At 49.0% G+C, this 21,835-nt stretch overlaps 1 protein-coding gene and 1 long non-coding RNA gene across 7 annotated transcripts in view; one reads left to right on the top strand and one right to left on the bottom strand.

The window, feature by feature from the left end:
- The window catches only part of LOC105497299 (paired box 5), a 195,774-nt gene that overhangs the window by 25,305 nt on the left and 148,634 nt on the right, over positions 1 to 21,835 (top strand). For all 6 annotated transcript variants that reach the window (XR_011612705.1, XM_071078015.1, XM_071078013.1 and 3 more), the window contains exons 4-5: positions 2,062 to 2,126; positions 5,814 to 5,942. Coding sequence is in view for 5 of the 6 variants with exons in the window: in XM_071078015.1 (XP_070934116.1) it covers positions 2,062 to 2,126; positions 5,814 to 5,942 (194 nt within the window). In the remaining variant the exon portion in view is untranslated. The remainder of the gene's footprint in view (positions 1 to 2,061; positions 2,127 to 5,813; positions 5,943 to 21,835) is intronic.
- LOC139358166 (uncharacterized) lies at positions 3,113 to 5,881 on the bottom strand. Its single transcript, XR_011612706.1, has 3 exons — positions 5,793 to 5,881; positions 3,671 to 3,772; positions 3,113 to 3,189 (listed from the first exon to the last, which is right to left on the bottom strand). It is a non-coding gene; the product is annotated as an uncharacterized lncRNA (long non-coding RNA).

Raw genomic sequence — 21,835 nt, 5'->3', positions numbered from 1 at the left:
AAAAGTCCATTCCCAGGCTATCAGCTGAGGACACGGAGTGCCCTTGGTGCCCAGAACCAAGCTGTAAGATCAGAGAGGGCAGAAGCTACTGCCCATTGAGTTTAAGGGGAGGCACCCACCTGTTACTTCTGTCCTTCTTCTTCATTTGTACAAGCTGGAGACCCAGTGCATCCTCAGAATAAACTTTCAGATATTAATGGTCTGGAATGTGAAAAAGCTTCTGAGAGAATGTTGCATGAAAAGCGCAAGATGCAAAACTGTATACATGGAGGCTGGGCGCGGTGGCTCACGCTTGCTATCCCAGCACTTTGGGAAGCTAAGGTGGGCGGACGATTTGAGGTCAGGAGTTCGAGACCAGCCTGGCTAACATGGTGAAACCCCTTCTCTACTAAAAATACTAAAAATACAAAAATTAGGTGGTGGCATGCGCTTGTAGTTCCAGCTACTCTGGAGGCTGAAGCAGGAGAATCACTTGAACCCAAGAGGTGGAGGTTGCAGTGAGCCAAGATTATGCCACTGCACTCCAGCCTGGGCAACAGAGAGAGACTCTGTCTCAAAAAAAAAAAAAAAATAGCTGGGCATGGTGGCGTGTGCCTGTAATCTCAGCTACTTGGGAGGCTGAGGCAGGGGAATCACTCAAACCCAGGAGGTGGAGGTTGCAGTGAACTGAGATCGCACCACTGCACTCCAGCCTGGGCAACAGAGCACGACTCTGTCTCAAAACAAACAACAACAACAAAAAACTGTATACATGGCAAATCCTGATTTTGTTAAAAGAAAAATGGATATTTCTAAATATGCCCAGGAATGTTGGTATAAAGGAAATACACCAAAATATGTTTTTTAGATGTCTTCTTTATACTTTCCCATGCTGTCCAAAGAGTCTACAATGAACACATATTACTTTTATAATGAGGAAGAACTCTAATAAATGTCCTTTCAAAAGGTAATAGTTTGAGACTGGAATAGAACTTTCCCAAAGAAACTGGACATTTTATTATGACCCACTCTTCTCCCAAATGCCAAGGAAGGAGCTTTCTGGTAGATCCCAAGGAGCTTTTGACGTGGCCCTGTTCTGCTGCTCTCAGATGCTCCGGGCTTGCGGTCTTGCACATGCATTGTCCTTGCTGGAAGTCTACAGACTCCCCAGAGCCTAAGGTTCTGCAGAAGAATGTTAGAGCGGTCAGGTGGCCAAGGGAAGGCAGTACTGCTATTATCTCTTTTATGTACAGGGCTTTTCCATAAGATCTTTTTTCTTTTCCAAAAATGATTTGATTACTTAAAATAAGTAGAGTGGTCTGTTCCAACTCCGTCATTGTATCGAGGTCCACAATGGAATGGACTTGGTCAAGATCACAGTGGAGTTTCTATTAGAATGTGAGCAAGGTCTCTGAAAAGACAGGCCAGGATATCACTGGCTCCAGCCCTGTGGATCCTTTCCATGAGGTCTGGGGCAAGGTAGGCTTCCTCTTAAGAAAGCCAAATCAGATGTCTCCTGGCAGCACTTTGATCCTCTCTAGTATCAGAACAACACATACATCCCTCCCTTGGCAACTTCCTAGGGGAAGGGGTGTTATCCCTCCTTATGTGTTCTCTAGGGCAGAGAAACCAGCACACGAGCACTGCCAGAGGACAGGGAGGTTACCTAGTTCAGTTCCTTCATTCCACAGATGGGAGGCTGAGGTCTAGGGTAGGGAAGGACTCCTTAAAGTCAATGAGTCTCTTATGGAGCTAGAGCTATACTCGAGATAGGGATGCTTACTTGTAATGTTAACACATCGTCCTCTTTCTTCAGAAGAGGCACTTGAAGCCCAGAGATGGGGTGCAAATTATACAAAGACACCCAGGAAAACAGAAGCAAAGTTGGGACTAGTCCATAAACCTTCCACCCTCCAGATTCCAAGCCTGGGTTTATAATCTCCCTCCACCTCTGCCCCTCTGCCTCAGCTCGATCCATGGCCCAGTTTGGGTATGAGTTTTCTGGTTGTCTGTGCATAGCTGGTTGAGGTCTCTTCTCCTTCCTGACGGTAAATAGCCATTTTTTTTTCCAACTGCCCACAGGATCATCCGGACAAAAGTACAGCAGCCACCCAATCAACCAGTCCCAGCTTCCAGTCACAGCATAGGTAAGAGGAACTTTTAAAAAAAATTTAAAAATCTAATGGGCTCCAAATATTCTAAAGAACTTTTAATCATTCTTATGGACAGATAATTCTGCATAAAACACTTCAGCACACGTACTAATGCGCCTTCTTTGTCATTCTCCAAGGGCTGAACCTGGTAAATGAATTTTATAAATACTGCTAAAAGGTTTTGAATTTTACTGATTATTATGATAAATAGCTTTCACCATGAGACAGAAAAATTGAAATCTAAGCCAAAAAAAAAAAATCCACTAATGGGGGTCTATAGAATGTCAGATAATTAAAGTAATAAATCAAGAAAGGGATACTTATTCATAACATTTTCTGCATCATTAGTCAGTAAGTAGTTTTGAATGTGTTTTTTTCTTCTATCAACCAGCCCTTCTACAATTCTTTGTGCACTTGCAGTCTTGAGTGAAGATGTGGCAAAAGTTCCCAAACTTACTTTCTCTCTCTCTTGCTTCGATCTCATGAACTCTGTGAACTGTCAAGGGCTGCCAGTGGGGTTTCCGGCGCTCACAGGTGACGTCTGGGAGTGGCCGTGACCCAACAGAGGAGTCATACTTCTTAGTGCTCAAGAGTTCAGAAATGTCCTTTGTCTTCCCTTCAAAGATTGTGAAATGACACGTGTCTATTTAAGGTGTATTATTTCTCCACTTGGGATACAAGATACACCACTGGTTAGCTGGGGGAAAAGTTATTGTACTATATAAGAAAGTGGGCAACGATTCAGCAAGTCTCTGACACTTCTGGTTGCCACAGTCAATCCTGTAGAATCACACCTCAGATTGTATAACATTTTCACACTTTTGTTACTCCTTCTTTAACTGAAGACTTGAACTCACACGGTGATGGGGAACGGGCAGAGGCCTGGCCTCTGGTTCCAACTCTGTCATTAACTCACCCAGTAAAATGTAAAAGTCCTCTCACCTCCCTGAGCCTCAGTTTCCTCATTTGTTGATGGAGGGGCGCTAACCAGGTGCTCGCTGAGGCCTCTGATCCTCCACGGTTGGCTCTTTGGATAAAGGTAAGACAGATTTCCTCTCTGCCATGAAATAATTCCTCATTTAGTAATCCCTTCAGAAAGTGTCTGCTAAGTCCCTGCGGTGCAGACCTTGGCATCAGAGGCCAAGCCTATAAGAAAGGGAAGACACGATCCCCATTCTCAAGATAAAGGGGGAATATAATGAAGAGAAGTTTGCAAAACAGAGATGAAGCTCAAGAAGAAGGGATGGGTGCCGTGGGGGCAGAAGGGAAGGAAGCACCAGCTCTGTTGGGCTAGGGTGAAGAGGGTGAAGGAAGGCTTTCTGGGAGAATATTTGTGGCTGAGATTTCACTTGTAGCTGACCAACGATTTCAGGTCACATAGCACTGAAAATCAGATAGGTGTAACTGCTAATATTCTCTCATTTGGTTTAGAGGAATAATTCTACTGTAGGTCAGCAGCATGTTTTGTTCTGTTCCAGAAATTTTTAAATTAAACTATATCTCGCATACATATAGCCCCTTAGAGTTCACAAACTTACCGAGAAGTGATGAAACTGAAACTTAGAGAGATGAAATAACTAGCCCTAGGTCATGTTGCCGGTAAGTGGTGGAGCCAGAAGTGGAATCTGGGTCTTTTGAGCCTAGAGCAATCACAAAACACCAAAATGAATGTCATGGGCTCTGCCAGCAACATGATGAGCCTTGGTTATACATGGTGGTTGTTGTTTAAAGTACCAAGTGACTTGGGATCTTCTTTCTTCCTCTGTTTTTTACATGTTAATACAGAAAAGGTTGTGGGATTTGCATAAATCTATTTTAAGGAGCTTCTTCTGGTGAAGAAAAAGAGAAGTTAACAATTTCTGCTTCTGTGTCTCTTAAGGAAGATGTAAGATCAAACTGAAATGTAAGAAGAAAGGCATGGCTCCCTCTAGGTTTGTAGGAGCCAGGAGCTGGATCTGCTCCAAAGGGAAGCCATGAAGGGCTTCTCAGGCAGTCACCGCCATTTCTAGTGATTTCCTACTCTTAAGAGTCAAAGGTGGCTCCACCTGCCTCCAGCTGGTTATAGCCCAAGGAAGTGTGTCTGAGATTGGTCTGTAGGTTTTAATGAACCAAGAAAGAATTCCCACAGCCCAGAAATGGCAATTCAGCTGTATAGCTAGAGAGGCCCCTGCTGATGGACTGATCTCTCCCTAGGATTCTGGGGCCAGAAGTTAATGTGAAACTTGCACAAAAGTTGCCCCCTGCCTCCCATCCAATTCTTATTTTTAGGAACTTTGAGACCTAGCCTCAGTCACAGTAAGTCACCGTGACTTACACACAGTAAGTTACTAAATGTAGACTTTAAGTAAGTAAACCCAAGGCTAAGTTCTGATGTCGCTGTTTATTAGCTAGATGACTGAATCACTTTCCCTGTGGAGCCTCAGTTTCCTCATTTGATAAATGGGGATAAATAATAGCACTCTGGGCTGTTGCAATCATCAAATGAAAAGTACTGCATTCATGTGAAGTATATTATTGCTCTTCATTATTTATTAGTGAGAAGCAGATTAGTTATAGGGATTAAGGCTTTAGTCTCTGGGTTCAAATCGCCACTCTGTGTCTTTTATTTTTTATTTTTACTTTTGAGACAGGGTCTTGCTCTGCTGCCCTGGCTGGAGTACAGTGGCACAATCATAGCTCACTACAACCTTGACTTCCTGGGCTCAAGTGATCCTCCTGCCTCAGCCTCCTGAGTTGCTGGGACTATAGGCTTGTGCCACCACACCTGGCTAATTTTTAAAAAAGTTTTTTGGTGGGTCTTGCTATGTTGGCCAGGCTGGTCTTGAACTCCTGAGCTCAAGTGATCCTCCCACGTCTGCCTTCCAAAGTGCTGGGATTACAGGCGTGAGCCCTGGCACCAGGTACTCTGCCTCTTATTACTGTGTGATCCTGGGTGGGCCACTTGTCTTCTCTGAGTTTTACCTTTCCAATAGGATTATCACATTTCCTAGCTTCTATTATTTTTCTCAGAATTAAATGAGATAATGCCTCAATGCCTGGCACAGAGTAAGTTCTCAGAAAATGTTTGTTATCCTTATTGTCATAATTAATATTAAAAGTCAAATCCAGGGAAACTGGAAGGAGAAAAGGCAGGGAGAAAACTGTAAAAAGAAGGGGCACTCTGTGGTTTGGAGTTTGTTAGCTGAGCGCGTGAGTTTGCGCTCAGGTAGTTGTGTTTGCACACAAGGTTGGGTGTGCAGGCAGGTGGGGAAATGCCTAATGAGTATTCCAGGTTTTTTGTTTTTGTTTTGTTTTGTTTTGTTTTAGCACTGGCTGTTGGTGGGCCCCGGCTCCCTTCTTTCTCCTCTCCATCCCCTGCTTTCTGTATCCATGGAAAGGCTGGAATTTGAGCGAGTGCCCTTCCTGTCCCCGTGTCCCCCTGTTCCTTTCTGCAGGGGTCAGTCCTCCTCAGTGCCCACCCCTCTCCTTCCTCCCCCCAGCGCAGAGAGCTGGAGCACATGGCCCATCTGAGGCCCGCGCTGGTGGCCCCGGTGTGGCCGCCTCCGCAGGGCGAGGGTCCTCAGAGCCTCCTGCCCCTCTGCACTCGCTCCCTCCCAGCCGCCCCCAGCCCCGCGTGCGGTGACAGCCTGCCCGTGGCCCTCAGCCCTCTGCGACCCTTACAGCCCGTCTTTCTCCGCGCAGTGTCCACGGGCTCCGTGACGCAGGTGTCCTCGGTGAGCACGGATTCCGCCGGCTCTTCGTACTCCATCAGCGGCATCCTGGGCATCACGTCCCCCAGCGCCGACACCAACAAGCGCAAGAGAGACGAAGGTAAGAGAGGCCCGCGCAGCCCCGTCGGGGATGCGCCTCATGGGGTCCGTTTCGGGCGCTCGGTCGCAGGTGGCAGCAGAGGTGCCCGCGAGCACCCCCTTTACCTGCAGAAGAGCGAGTCCCTCTGCCCGCACTCTGTCCTTTTCATGAACACGGGAAAGGGCTGAGCCCTCCGCAAGGGCAGACAGGCAGCAGGGTGACTGTGGCATTCTTGCTGGCCTTCCCGGTGGTCACCCCTTGGACAGAAGCAGCGGGCCTGGCAGAGCCCTTGTGGCCTGAGCTTTGGCCTTTAAGAAGACCCTGTGTGCGTGCAGATATGCCGCCCGAGGGCAGGGTGTGCTGGGCTCCACACCCAAGTCCACTTTGTGGAGAAGCTTTGGACCGGAGAGGGGGGGCTGGGCAAAGCCGTGAGAGGAGCACACGTTGGGTGGGCGGAGAGGTGGGTTCTCTGAAAGGCCCTGCACACGTCTCAGCAGAGAAGGCCTTCAGCCCTGGTGATGGTGTTGCGGGCGGTGCTGAGGAAATTAATAATCATCTCATCCTTGCCCTTGGGTCTGGAAGGAAGGAGTGCGGGGGTGTTGGGAGGGATTACAAAGATGACAATCTTCCCGGTTGGTTTTTCTCAGGCCCTCCACGGGCTGGGCCGTGTGGTGCCTGGGTCCCCAGAGCCAGCCACCTCCGTCCTGGACGCAGGACACCTTAACCGGGGCGCCTTTCAAGCCTTGAATGGGCTGCCAGTACTGGCTGACATTAATGGGTTTGAGAGAAGAAAAGACCCCCTGGGAGTCTGTAAAACCTTAGTCAGGAAAAGGAAAAAAAAAAAAAAAAACAACCAGGGCTGTGGTCTAGGGCCGGAGAGCAGCGTGACAGAAATCTTGATTCAATTATTCTGTTCCTCGGCACAATTCCCTTTCTCAGCTCCGTGTAAGGGATGTGTGTTCTCGTGAGCACATGCCTAAGTACTTAAGATCTGTAACTAGAAAATTGAGTCGGCCCAGCCGTGGATTGGCCTGTGGCCTGCGTGTTGCCAGCAGTACAGAAGCAGAGCCGGTCGCCTGGGTTTGGAACCGTGGGGGTGTGTGGGGATGATTCACAGCTTTTGGAACCTGCCTGGCCTCTCTCCTCTGCTCCTGCCGCTCCTGAGCAGATGTCAGAAGTCTTTAACTCAGTAGGCTGCGGTGCTGTGTTGCTGCAGGAGGCAGTGGGCCTGCCATCTCTGTTGGTTTATGAGGTTGATAGTGTCATCTTTTCTCCCATTGTCACCTGGACTCACAGCAGATGTGCCTAAGCTGGAGCCTGGATATATTTGTTCACGGTGGAGGGACAGATTGTGTGAGACTTCCCCGGAGGCTGAGGGATCCAGGCGGAGATTTCTGGGGAAAGAAAAAATATAGTTTGATGTTTATCACCAAACAGACAGGTTCTGGCCTGGAGGCATTATTTTACTTTGTTTTCGGAGTGCTATATTGGCTTGCAGTCTGACCAGCAGTCATGGTTTTGCCCCTCAAGCTCCTTTACAAGGTATAGCATCTTCAGAATGTGGGTGGTGTTGGTCTTGACTACTCTGTACTACTCAGATCACTCCCAGAGGACTGCGGCCCATTTGGGGGTATTGACCTTTAAGAGGGACAGAGACAAATGGGATTGTGTCCTGGGAAGAGGGATCTGATACAGCATCTGGGACACCTTGAGGCTCTAGGGATATTTTGGCACTCTCATATGTGCAACTTGGTTCTTTTTAAACTGAGGTGAAATCACCTCTGCATCGGCCACACACTTTAACTTTAAGGCCATGCAATGAGATCTCATTCCTTCCTCCTTCCATGCCTCCAGATACTTGAAGGCAGCAATCCAGTCTCGCTTATTCTGCTTTTCTTTGTGCCAAGGTGTTCCCAGATGCTGTTCCCAGAGCCTCAAGGTGTTCCCAGATGCTGTATCAGATCCCTCTTCATCCAGGATGCAGAGGTGATTTCACCTCAGTTTAAAAAGAACCAAGTTGCACATATGAGAGTGGCCTAGGGATAAAAGGAGATGCCTCGGGAGGTAATGAGTGCCCTATCTCTGGGGATATGTAAGCAGAGACTAAGTGGCCACTTGTCAGGCTGCCATACAGAGTATCAAGAATCAGATGTGGTATTGGATGATCTTTTTTATTTTTTAATTGAAATTTTTTCTTAATAAATAGACACGGGGTTTTGCTATGTTGCCCGGGCTGGTCTTGAACTCCTGACCGCAAGTGATCTGCCTGCCTAGGCCTCCCAAAGTGTTGGGATTACAGGCATGAGCCACTGTTCCCAGCCTGGGTGATCTTTGAAATCTTTCCAGTTCTGATATATATGGTCGAGTCCTGATCCTCACGAAGACTTGGGGATAGTCCAGTCGGCGGTGGTCTGTGGTAGAAGGGAGAATGACTTGATGGTCCTGGAAGCTTATAGGAGTGGAAGGAGTGGGGGACAAACCCAAGCAACCAGAGCCTCCCCCTCACTCCTGCCCCACACCACTGAGAGTGTGTACGTTTGATCCCGGGGTGGGCAGCAATGGCCAGGCTCACAGTAGGGAAGTGTCTGTCGGGGTATTGCATAAGTGCCCGCTTCTGATCTTTCCTATCCTTTCTCTCTATCTTTCTGGATCTCTGCAGTGGCTCTAGAGGGAGGTAAAGAGGCAGAGACTGTCACTTCCATTTTACTAGGGGAAGTGATGGAGGCTACACAGCCATACAGCTGATATGGACTGGGGAGTCGGGAGGAGCTGGAGTGCACCTAAGGCCTCAGTTCCCTAGTATTTGCCAGCTACCTGTTGCCCCTCAGCCTTTTCAGAGATGCCCAGAGCAGCCTGGGGCTGGGCAGAGCTGGGGCCGGTGTGGGGAAGAGTTTCAGTCAGAAGGGCATGATTAGCAGGTTGGATGCGGAGAGAGAAGTGAGACCTGAAGGCCAGAGGTTGGAGGAGAGCAGAGAACGTAAGAAGCAGCCACTGGGGAAACAGGGACATTTCAGGCACACTGGCTGGCTGGCCCACAGAGGCTGCAAACCATGGATTTGTGGGGTACTGGCCTCCAGAGCGGTACCATCAGCAGCCTGAGAGAAGAATCATGGGGTAAGAGAGGCAATGGTGAGCTAAGAGGAAGACAGCTGAGGGTCCTTGCCCATTTTTCAGATGAGGTGACTGAGTCTTTGCAAGGTGGAGTTGCTTACTCTGCTGCCTGGTTCACAGTCATCCCCAGCTTAGACTTGAGTTTTGTCCTGAGGACATTTCCTGGGGCCACCTTCCTGCCCAGATCTCAGCAGAGGTGAACGGGTGATAGGATCCAAACACAGAGGGTGAGCTGGTGAGCAAGACTGACAAGCTCAAATTCCTCTGATGAGTAGGGCAGCGGGTGAGGTGACACTGGGGGAAAGAATAAGGCAGGGAAGGCCAGTTTTGACCAAAAGGATCTGGGGGGCTCCTCATAGGAGGTGGCATTTGAGAGCTGGGTAGAGGGAGGAGAGGGCATTCCAATCAAAAGCAAGAGAGATTGTGCCAAGTCTGGGACTCTGGTGAGCATGTGCAGGGAGAGGACCAGCACAGCAGGAGTTGGAAAGGGAGAGAGGTAGAGAGAGGTGGGTGGCTTAAACGTGGTCAGAGGCCTCGGAACATTTAGCCTAGAAGCATTTAGGGAGATAGTTTTGAGCTATGTGTCTTAGATACTCAAGAAACATTCACTCTGCTGAGTGTTTCAGATAAAAATGTAACGTGAAAGTGACTAGCTCCGCACTATCCAACAGAAGGAGAATGCAAGCCACATGTGTAATTTTAAATGATGTAGTAACTACATTAAAAAGAATAAAAAGAAACAAGTGGAATTAATTTTAATAATATATTTTATTTAATCCAGTATACCCCAAATATCATTTCAACATGTCATCAATATAAAAAATTTGATACTATATTTTCTCTTATTTTTGCTGCCAAGTTTTTGAAATCTGGTGTGTATTTTACACATGTAGTACATCTCAATTTGGATGCTAAACGTTTGACAGTTAAAGTTATATGTAGTCCTACCAAAACAATAAAGCTGTGTTTAGTGGGAAAAATATTTTATACTGCTTCTATTTTAAAATTAAAATTAAAATCAAATCAAATAAAAAATTCAGTTTCTCGATTGTACTGGCCACATTTCAAGTGCGCAGTAGCTACATAGGACTAGTGGCTGCTGTGTTGGACAACACAGCTCTAATACAAGTGCTTGGCACATAGTAGGTGCTCAGTAAGTGCTCCTTGGTAGAGTGGATCAGTCACATTCCTTTAGAGAGTTCACAATTAGTAAAGAGGGTAAGAGGAGGGACCGCTAGTTTCCTCAGTCAAGGATGCTTTTGTTTGGTATTTTGGGCTTCCATAGAAAGCTCTGAGTAGAGCTCTGGAGCAAAGACAAACAAACTAGAATATTGTTAGGCTGGTGGATTGGCAAAGGCCCTTTCAGTATAGAGATTCTAGAGTTCTTCCTAGGATGTCTGCCTCCAAGACCAGACTCGGGGATACGGCCACTATGTCCAAGTCTCAGATGAACTGTTCTGCAGCAACAGGTAAGATCTCTGTGGCCTCTGGAGGAAGAGCTGGGGCTGGTTAAAGGAAGCTGCAGGAGGCAGATTATGGCTGAATGCAACATACAGCTTTCAGAAGCAGCCAGGCTGGGCCAAGAATGGAAGCTTTATCTTAGAAAGATAGTGAACTCTCCACCATCAGAGGTGTGAGCAGGGGCTGGACAAATGAGGAGCAGAAGAGTCAAGGAGGACATTCTGGTTCAGCTTCTGTGACTTTTGAGGCAGGCCTATTCCAACCTGGGTGGCCAGTGCTTCTGTGCCAGTACTGTGTCTACGAGTGCATCTACCCCCTTGTCTTTCCCTTCTGCTGCCTGACCCTGAGGCTGCCACTCATGTGGACTTGACAGGGCAGGGGCCACCAATCATTTCTATTCCCAGCCCAGCCTCTCGGCATAGCCCCGGTTCACAGGGATGCCCAGGAGGCCTGTGGGATGGCTCCGAGGGTCAGGCTGGGGTGCCACCCAGTTATGAGATGTCGCTTTGTCTCTTGGTTGGTCTGAACTGAGAGCTTTCGTGGAGGAAACTGTGACATGGCTCAGGAATCCTGCTGGGTGAGGGGAATGGAGGCTGAGTCGGCACCTCCCTCTCCGGAAGGCCCAGAGGAGGTGGTGGCAGGGAGAGACTTGGCAAAGCAGGCCGGGTTGTGAATAGCGGCCATGGGTGAAAGGGCAGCCTCAGACCCTCGGTTCCTTCCTGGGCCTTTGATCTCTGGTGAGACCTCCTTCCGCCGCTCTCCCCGCTTAGGTCCCCTCCCTGTCCCCCTCACAATAACCCACAGGGCCCTGAGTTTGAAAGGCCCTGAACACACTGAGGTCAGCGGAGTGCAAATCCCTTTCACCAGTTCAGAAAGCTGACCCGTCCAGCCAGTGTGGACTGTGGGGGCCAGAGGTTTCTTTTTGGGCAGTAGGTGTACATTGCAAGGGAGTTTCCAGCCTTCTGAGGAGGGCACAAGAAGGACAGCAAGGGTCCAGAGGTGGCCTGTCCTTTCCAGAAGATGCCAAGTCTGATGAGACTCTCATTGGGAAGTTTGTTGGAGGGCATTTAGCCAGGTGCTCCCATTATGACTTCCTTTTTGGGGATGCCTGTTTCCTCTCTGTTTTTGTGTCTCTCCGCATGTCTTTGGGGGTGCATCTCATTCTGTATTATTTGGCTTTGTTTATTTCCTGTTTATTGAACCTTCCTCTGTGTCTGTTTCTGTCTACTGGTCTAGCTCTCACTAGCTTTCCTTTTCATACATATTCTCTCTCTCTCACACACACACTCTCTCCTACTCTCTCTCTCCCTGTCCTTCTCTCTCTCACACTCATTCACTCGTTCAATTTCCTTTCTGTCTTCTTGTATTCTCTCTTGCTATCTCTCTCCCCAAATCCCCTCTTCCCCTATCTCTTTCAGGCTGAATGCCCCCTCAGCCCTGCCTAGCAGACCTCCACGGGAGCTATGGCCAGAGGGAAGGGGTTTCAGAAGCTCACAGACCATGCTGGACCCCTGGGCCCTCTGACACGGGCAGGCCCTGGTCTTTTCTCTCCTAGGACCCTTTATCTTCCCTGGATGCATAGATGCTGTCTGCCGCTCCCGGGATCAGGACAGAAAATGGAAGCAGGAAGTGGGGAGAGCCCTCTCAGAGCTCCCGGAAGGGATGGGTGTGTGGAAAAGCTCAGGATTCCTGAGTCAGGAGTAATAGGCAGCCCCTGTGGGATTGAGAGTTCACAGATCTCTGATCCCTGGAGAGACCCAAATAAGGTGTTGAGTCAAGGCACAGGCTCATGGGCAGGGATGAAATGGTTTGAGGACTTCTTGTAGCAAGTTACTTTATCTCTCTGCGCCTCCATTTTGTTATCTGGCGAATAGAGTTGATGCAAGCCTTGTGGGTTACTGTGAGAATAAAATGAAGTGAAGTGACAGCTGCCAAGGGCGTGGCCCCAGGGCCTGGCTATAGTCAGTGCTGAGTAGATGACCACTGAGAGGCCTGTGTTTGAGGATGTGAGGCCCGTCATGGCAGAGGACAGCAGGCTTCAGCCACGGTCCTGTTGGCAGCTGGAACTGGCTGGTTCGCCCACCACCACCTTCCTGTTTGGAGCCGTGGAGCCATGGGGCGATTCCATGGTACTGAAGAAGCCGATTGCCTACAGCCAGGAGCCCGGGGCATCCAGACTGAACAACAGTGCCCCCAGGTGTCGGCTACAGAACGAAGGGCCACTCACTTTCCTCCTCCTTTGCCTTCAGGACGCTGAGTCTCCCCACCTGCTTCATGACAGAAGAAAAGGGTCAGGCCCCAGTTTTCCCTGAAGAGAGGCACAGGGAGCACAGAGGGGTGGAGGCCCCCAGGGTGGGGGCAGAGGGCAGCACTCTGGGCCTGAGAGGGCTGGGCCTCTGAGGGGTGGTTGGGGCCACCAGCCTGGACCTTGAGACTCCCCCGTGGGAGCTGAAAGGGCCTTGGAGAGCACCTGAGACGCCCCACTCCGTCATTCACATGGGAAAACAGGCTCAGAGAAGAGAGGCGGTCTGCCCAGATCACACAGTAAAACCCAGAAAACCTAGAGGGAGAGGATGACTCCATGGAAAATCCTTGGCATCCCTTGCCTTTTGATGTGACAAATTCAGTTATCCTCTCCCTCCTTTCCTCCCTTCTCACAGGGCGGACCGCCATCCCCACTGTTGACAGCCGGCCCCATCAGTCTTCTCTCCCCATGGGGTACTGCCCACACGTCCCCCGGCACTGACCTCAGTTCTTGAGAGAAGCCCTGCCCTTCCCTCGCGGGCCTCCCTTTCCCCCTGCTCATTCCTCCTGTGCCTCCAGTCCCTGTGTGTTGGCTCAGCTTCCTGTCTCCAGGCCATTGCCCACTCAGGGCCTGCTATCTGGAATGCTGTCCTTGAGCCTGGACCTGGCCTGGCTCTCCGGAACCAGCCCGCTCCCCTGTGGGGATTTCCAGTGTTGGGTCATTGGTCCTTCACAGCTGGCTGAGACCCAAGGATTCTTTAGGGTCCAGTGTGGAGTATGGGTGACCAGGCAGGCTCTCCATCTCCTTTTCCCAGAGTGGCTTTGGGGGCAGGAAGGAGGTTACGACCATTTTGTCTTGGACTCTGCAGGGGCTTTCCAAGGACAGGTCCCCTCCCTGGCCCTCTGTGAGCTGTCCCCTGGATGTCCCCTCATGTAGAGGGCTGGGTTGTTTCCTGAGTTCTCTTTTTGTCCAGGCAGGAGTCCGTACCAAGGTTCCGCTGGGGTGTGGTCATGGTGGGGGCATCACATAGAACCCAGGGGGGAAATTGGCAGCCTGGCAGCCGTGCTTTCCTTGGCTTGCCCTGTATGGATGATGGTTTTGAATTAGTTACCAACATTGCAAAATCAGGAAATTTCATGTATGGAAGGATGCCTGGCTTCTTTTGGGAAGAAAAATCAGATCTGGCAACCCTGGGGCATCTGGCAGCCTGGCAGCCCACAAGGCAACAGTCATTTGAGGCTGCTGGGCCTGAGTTTTCACGCGCTCCCCACTCAACTTGCTCTCGGCACTTGTGCTCTGTTTTTCTCGGCCTGAAGGTCTTTGAGCTTCTGGAGTCTTAGCATGACCTCTGAAGAAACCAGTTTGGCTCAGTCTGCCTGTGGCAGCTGAAGCTAACAGGAGGCAGGTCCTGGAATTGGCTGGTGGGGCCGAGTGCGCGTGTGTGTATTTGTGTGGTCAGGGAAGTGGGTAGTCAGGCTCACAGGCCAGAGGTGGGTAGGGTAGTGGAGGCAAGAATTTAGGGCGGGGGCCAAGCAGCCACACTCCTTGGCAGGTCATGTACTCTATACCCTGTAGGTAGGGTAGCCCAGGCACAGAAGGCGCAGGCTTGGCCCAAGGGTATGCAGGGGGCAGTTAGTGGCAGAGATGGTGAGGACCTGGTTTCCATCTCCCTGCCTGGCTCCCTGTGATCTCTGCCCTGATCTTATAGCCATGGGCACCTCAGTTGAGACCCAGATAGACAACTGCTGGAGGCCTTTGTGGTAACACAGGGCATCTGAGGCCAGGTGGCCAATTGGAGGGGGCTCCTGGGGCCTTTCTGTAGTGCCCAGGGCCTGTCCCACGGGTGGGGGCTCAGGTTTCGGTTCCTCCTCACTCCTGGGTCCCCAAGTTTCACTTTGATTCAGTGAGCAAGAGCCCCCGTGAGAGCCAACGCCACTGAACCCCCACCCTCTCTGTTTGCACACCTGGTTTGCCCCAGCCCCTCCCCCTCCTCTCACCCCCAGTTCCTTTTCCCAGGGGGCGGTGTACGGGTGTTCAGGAGAGTCCTGGGGGTATGGGAGAGGGTAGGGTGCTGCCATGTTGGGATCTCAGTTCAGGGAGTCAGTTTGAGGCCAACCAGTACAAGAGTGGTGGGGCCGATGGAGGAGGAGGATACAGTCTCATCTGCTGTGGGCAGTCCCCTGCCAAGACAGTCTGAAACTTGAGGTGAAATGGTCTTGGCTTTCTCCGCCCTGCATGCCCTGCTGCCCCACGGGGAAGAGAATCCCACAGTCCTTTCTCTCTGGCTTGGGAATACGGTTTAATCCCTGGCCGCACAGTCTGTGGCTCAGAGACTTTACAAGGCTTCAAACCCCTTACCCTGCTGTGTCCCTTCTTCCTGTCCCTGTCTCTGTCTCGGCATCAGTTTTTCCATCTAAAATGGAGATCAAGGAATTGCTGAGGTTTTTTCTGGCACCAAAATTCTGAGTTTCTCCTGGTTCCATCTCAAGTCCTCTTGGCATTATTTTAGAGCAGCAGTTCTCAAATGTTTGGTCCTGGGTCCCTTTAAACTCTTAAAAATTATCGAGGACTTCAAGGAGCTTTAGTTTGAGGGTTAATTAAAATGGATGAAAGTTAAAAATATTTATTCATTAAAAATAACAGTAACAAACAAGTAACATAAAAGATATTTTTGAAATAAGAAAGAACCAAATCTTCCAAACCCCCCAAATTTAGTATGAATGGCATTGGCTTATAGTTCTGCAGGTCTCTTCAGTGTCTGACTTAATAGAAAACAGCTGGACTCTCATATCTGCTTCTGTATTTGCTCTGTTGTGATGGAACACATCTTACAGCTTCTGAAAACCTCCACTGTAGACTCGTGAGAGAATGAGAGTGAAGAAGGCAAATCACACCTTGGCATTAATATGAAAATAACAGGTGCAGCAAACCACTATGGCACATGTATACCTATGTAACAAACCTGCACGTTCTGCACATGTGTCCCAGAATTTAAAATAAAATTAAAAAACACACAATAATTTTGCCCTCACAGATCACCTGAAAGCATCTTGGAGACCCCTTCTTCCAACCCTGACAGGGCTCCCTGGACTACACTTTGAAAATTTCTGCTTCAGGCTGCTGCAAAGTCTGAACTTGCCTACTTATCACTCATATAGATAAGGAGAACAGTTAAGAGGTTTCAGTTAAAAGAAAGGTGTCATCAGTCGTTTCTCCCATTCTTAGCTCCTGAAGACAGTGGGAGCCATGGCAGGTCTTTGAGCTGAGGAGGGAGTGACAAGACACACTGGGCTTTGGAAATCCTCCACTAGCCAATTGGGATATGTAGTGCTTCTTGCTTCTATCCCAGGTTGAGCTCCCACAGAAAGACGTAGCTACCGAGCCTTCTCCCCTTCCCAGCAGACTGTCGGTAGGGCTTGAGGTCTAATTTCCCTCCAGAAGGCTTCCTTCTGTGCCAGCAGCAGCCAGCTTGTGCCACCCAAGAGCCTGGTGAGTGGATGTTTCAGAACGCTGCCTCGTCTCCCCATCCAGCTTAGCTCTGTACTGGCCTGCAGCCTCCTGGAGACCCCATCTGGGGCATATTTTTGATGGGAAAAAAAACCTAGCAATGCTATTGATTGGGAATGAAACAAAACAAAATAAGGAAGTGAGTTTGGTATTTATCTTGACTCCTGGCATTTGAGGAAGAGCAGGTGTAAAAGGTGGTCGAGCAAGGGGAGATTTTTGTTCTGATTCCACAGGGGTTTCTGGGTGTTTCTCGAATGTTTCTGGGTGACTCGTGTGTGTGTGTGTGTGTGTGTGTGTGTGTGTGTGTGTGTGTGTGTGTTTGTGTGGGAGGGGAGGGTTGGGGGGTGGGGGCGAGGTGTGTGTGTGCCTGCATGTGTTTAAATTTCACTTTGAAATTTCCAGTTTTCATTTTTATTAGTACAAATTAACATTTGTATTAGTCCTTCCTTGGGGCATTTTATCCCAGTGATAGAGTAAAATGGGTGAGAGGGAGAACAAGAGAATGTCTTAAGGTAATTTGAGAAAAATTGAGAGAGGAAGAAGGATAAAAGGTGTGAGAGAAGGTATGTGTGAGAAACAAATTGCTTGTAGCAACATTAACTGATCTATGAGAGGAAATAGGCAGAGAGAAAGGCATAGCCTCTTGAGGGACTGAACAGTGGAGGATGAAAGTGAGGAGGGGGTCAGACACTTCCCAGCACCAGCCACCAGGTGGCAACATCGACCCAGGACAGCTTAGTTGCTGTCCAGGATTAGGGACAAGAGGGGTAGAGGAGCAGGGCAGTGTGTACCGGCCATTCATGAGCTTAGTATGCTTGTAAACTGGGTTGGAGGTGGGCTGATCATTTGCTGAAGTGTCACTTCTTTGTCAGCATTCAGTCAGGGAGGGGGAGGCTGGACCATTGCTACTGGAGATTAATCTGGTCCTTTCTCACCTCCATGGTCCAAATGTCTTGATGTAAACCTTTCTGGGAGTGAAGTCCTTGGTTCTACTCTAAGCCTTTACTTGCTGTGTGACCTTGGCCAAGTCACTTCTCTCTGAGCCTTGTTTTCCTCATATTAAAATGTGGAAATTGGAACAGATGATTTTTGAGGGTCTTTTGGGTTCTGACACTCTGTGGTGTACCAGAGAGCACTAGAGCTAGAGTTAGATTCTAGATCTTTCTCTGTCAGCCACATGACCTTTGGCAGGTCACTTCTCACATCTGTGGAGATTATAGTCACATATCCCTCATAGATTTATATAAAATAAAAGATGGAAAAATGCTTTTGAAATCTTTTTGGTGCTTTAGGAAAAGGGGAGTGTTGTGATTTTATAATTTTTGCCAGATTTTTTTTTTTTTTTTTTTTTGAGACAAGGTCTGGCTCTGCTGCCCATGCAACCTCTGCCTCCGGGCTCAAGCCATCCTCCTAGCTCAGCTTCAGAGTAGCTGGGACTACAGGCACGAACCACCATGCCTGGTTAATTTTGTAGAGATGATGTTTCACCATGTTGTCCAGGCTGGTCTCAAACCCATGAGCTCAAGCAATCCACCTGTCTTAGCTTCCCAAAGTGCTGGGATTACAGGCGTGAGCCACTGCACCCAGCCTTCTCTGGAATTTAAATTAGCCAGAAGCAGGGGCTCCACCACTTTCACTGCTTAGAAAGTTTGTGCCTCTACATGTGACCACAGAAAAAGGCCTGCCTTATGGTAAGTGTTTGCTCAAGGTCACTGCATCTCTGTGGTAAATATCCATTGAATCTGCTCATTTCTCTCTATCCCCATTGCTACTGCCTTGGTCTAAGCACTCTCTCTCTTCTCTCATTTGGACTATTGCTGTAGCCTGCTGGCTGGTCCCCATCTCCAATGTCATTGACTTGTCCAAATAATAGTCTGCCCTCCACATAGCAGCTGAAATAAAGTTCTGATCAATGACTTGCCTGAAGGGTTTTAACCTTCAAATCTGCCCATTGTTCTCAAAAGCCATGCAAACTTCTTAACAAGGCTGCCAGGCCCTCTCCACTCTCCTCTTTTCACAACTGCTCTAGTCACACCAAACCTCTTTCCATTCCTTAAACACCAATGCTCTGTCCTGTTTGCAACCTAGGAGTCAGACAACCAGGGTTCTAGTGCTGACTCAATAATGACTACTCCTGGGACCTTGGACTAATCTCTGAGCCTCAGTTTCCCAATTGTGCTTGTGATTGGACTGTTATATGAATTGAATGAGATGATGCATGTGAAGTGCTCAGGATGACCCCACATATAAGTGCTCAATAAAGAGTGCCTTTTATTATGCTCTTCCCACTGCTTGAAAAACTGTCTTCCTCTCTCACCCTACCATTTACCTGGCTGACATCCCAAACTTCAGGATCTAGCTTGTGTCACTTCCTAAGTGAGGACTTCTTAGATGCTCCCCTCCAACCTAACTCCCCACCAGCACACAGAACCTGCCTGTTCATCAAAATATCACATTTGTCACTTGCCTGTTTTCCCAGCAAGACTGTGAGCTCCATGAAGGCAGGAACTGTGTCTGGAGCAGTCACCAATGTCACCTTAGTGTCCAGCACAGGGCCTGGTTCACAACAGCAAATATGTACTGAATGGGGGCCATGGATGTCACAGAAGCCATGGGCTCATCTGGGGAATGAGTGGAGGCTGCTGAGCAGAACACAGAGCCTTGCACATCAAACATCCCCCAAGTCCTGCCTGACCCCAGAGTCTCCATCCTCCAGGATCTTGTGACAGCCATTCTAGATGGGGAGGGAGCTGTCTCATGATCTAAACACACACATGCACACATACGGATGCTGGTGCCTATGGTCCTCTTTCTGCCTGCCGTACCTAAGCATGTGCTCCAGATGTGTATAGATCACAGCCCCAAAGAGGAACTGCAATATGGGATAATTATATTGGCTAATATTTACTGAGTGCTGACTATGTAGATTTTAAATTATTAACTCACATAATACTCACAACCACTGTACCAGGTGGATACTCTTATTATCCCCATTTTATAGAGACATAGAGAGAGTGAGACAATTTCCCAAGGTCACAAAGCTCAACAGCGGCAGTGTTGGGACTAGCACCTGGGTACTTACTGGCCATCCCAGTCTGCCTCTCACAGAGGGTGTCACAACAGGATGACATCCGTACGAGGCTGTGTTCTCCAGGGGAATGTCCTCAGCTCTCTCCAACATGGGGCTCTGATTCTACTTTTTCGCAATTCTGCCTATCCCCCCATCAACCTGTCTGGCTGAGCTCAGGGGGACCTTGGCTCAGAGTCTGTTGCATCACTCAGGGGTATGCCATTTCCAAAGCTTTCCTAACACTGTTGTGCACACTTCCCTGTCACACCTGCAAGTTGGTCACCTTCAAGTGCAGCTGGCTGGTCACATGTGGGTTTTAAGCCACAGCAGGTGGCGCAGTGGGTAGACTGGGGTTTAAGCCCCGCCTTTCCTTTTACTAGCAGTGTGAGCTTTGACAGCAAAGGGCTTTAGCTTCTTTGGGCTTTGATTTCCTCACCTGTCGAAGGGGGATAATAATTCCTGCCTTTTCTGGTAATTAGAAAATGTTGCCTATAATATTTTGATTAGCACTGACACATGACAAGTTTCAAAAATATTATCTATTATTTTATTTTTTCTATTATCAGAGCAAAGTGTTTTTACTCTGAATCTAGATTCCTCAAAAATATCTTGTTGAGAATGTTCTAAATTCCCAGATCTTTTGTTTTCTCTCTCTCTCTTTTTTTTTTTTTTTTTTTTGAGACAGGTTCTCACTCTGTTGCCCAGGCTGGAGTGCGGTGGTGCGAACACAGCTTACTGCAGCCTTGGCCTCGTGGGCTCAAGCGATCCTTGCACTTCAGCCTCCTGTGTAGCTGGGACTGCAGGCATGCACCACCACACCCGGCTATGTTTTAAAATTTTTTTTGTCAAGACAAGATCTAGCTGTGTTGCCTAGGCTGATCTTGAACTCTTGGGCTCAAGTGATCCTCCTGCCTCAGCCTCTCAAAATGCTGGGATTACAGGCTTTCTCTCTTTTTTAATGGTCATTTTATTTACATTGCTAAGTTTCATGATAGGATTGTTCAGCTTAGGGTCAGAAGAAAAGGAAAGAAATACCAACTGGAATTCATGCTGGCAGAATTTCAGCTCCATGTTTCAGAAACACACATAATTCAAGTTGTAGCTGAGGGCAGCTGTCAGAAGTAAGGTGAGCCTGACACAACACTGGAGAAGCCGGGGTTTCTCATCCTGACTCAGCCGTGGCCTTGTGGTGTGGTCTGAGTCAGGTCCTGCCCTTCCGGAGCCTAGGATAGGATGCACTGAGCCTGGACAACCCTTCCAGCTCCTGATCCTTTCTCCTCCCCCGCTCCCTGCCGCTTCCCCCCTCCTTCTTCATCTTCTCGCTGTTCGTTTCCTTTCTGTCTCAGACACAAACGCCATCCAGCACTTCTGAATAGTACTTTTGTTCCGTGAACATCTCTTTTCTGAAAAGGACGATTGGTCAGGTTTGTATCTTTTAACTGCTGGCACATTTTATCAGTTAAGAACCTGCGTACCTCCCTCTCAGGAGATCACCTTAAGGAGGCAGGCAGGCAGGCAGAGAGGCAGAGACAATGGGTGAAAAACAACTGTTTGGGGGCCTAATTTATGGTCTCTCCAGCAAACGCCTTCTTTCAGGGGAGCCCCGTTTCCTGCTCTTCCCCATGGCCCCAAGCACCTTCCAGCAGACTCCAGAGTATGACTCCTTCCTAGCTCCCCAAAGAATGGGGAGACGGAACCAGCAGAGCCTGTGCCTGAGCCATCTCGTTCAAGGCCTTCAGGGGCCTCCTGGCTTGGCACTCCCTTGCTGGTGATCTTGAACCACCCATGCTGGGCCTCGATTTTCCTACTGGCAACAGAGAGAGCAGGACGCCTTCTTCAAATTCTTGTGGAAATTCAGCGAGAAGCAGTGCATGAGAAAGTGCTTGGTAAGCTGTAAAGCTCTATTGCCTATGAGAGTATCGTTATAGTTCATCTCACATACCCACTCTGTGGCAAGGGACACATTTCTGAACATCTCCAAGGGTCAGTTTCCCCATCTGTAAAATGGGGACTATATACTTAGGTCATACAATTACTGTGAGAATTTCGTAACAGAGGTAAAACACCTGGTACAGTTCTTGGCAGTGGGAGGTGCCCAGGTCTAGGTTGGGCCGTTTTCCGTTTCCCTTTCTTATTCCTTCACAGCGCCTTTCCCTAAGTACAGTGTATAGCCACGCAGCCCCAGGCGTCTGAAACCCAACTGGCCACTCTGTGGCCTGCACCCCACTTCGCTCCTTTGTAGAAAAGGGATAGTTAACAGTATCTGCTTCCGAGGGTTGTGGGGGAAGATTAGACCATGCTCATCCGAGGCTCGACACAGAGTCAACACCAGGTGGACGTTGGTGATGCTGCCAGGCCTTCCTCCCTCTGCACACCCAGGCACTGGGCGTGGGCTGGACGGGACCCCGGCCACCATCTCCTTCGAGCCTATTCGTGGCCGGTGAAGAAAGCCAGGCATGAGAGGAGCAGGAAGCGAGTCGCTCAAGGTCGCAAGAGTCATATCCCAAGATCTTTGAGGGA

This window comes from Macaca nemestrina, chromosome 14 (genome assembly GCF_043159975.1).
Source record: "Macaca nemestrina isolate mMacNem1 chromosome 14, mMacNem.hap1, whole genome shotgun sequence".
In the NCBI taxonomy this organism is placed as follows: Eukaryota; Metazoa; Chordata; class Mammalia; order Primates; family Cercopithecidae; genus Macaca; species Macaca nemestrina.
Note: the sequence above shows the minus strand (reverse complement) of the source record. Positions and strands in the feature narration are given on the sequence as shown.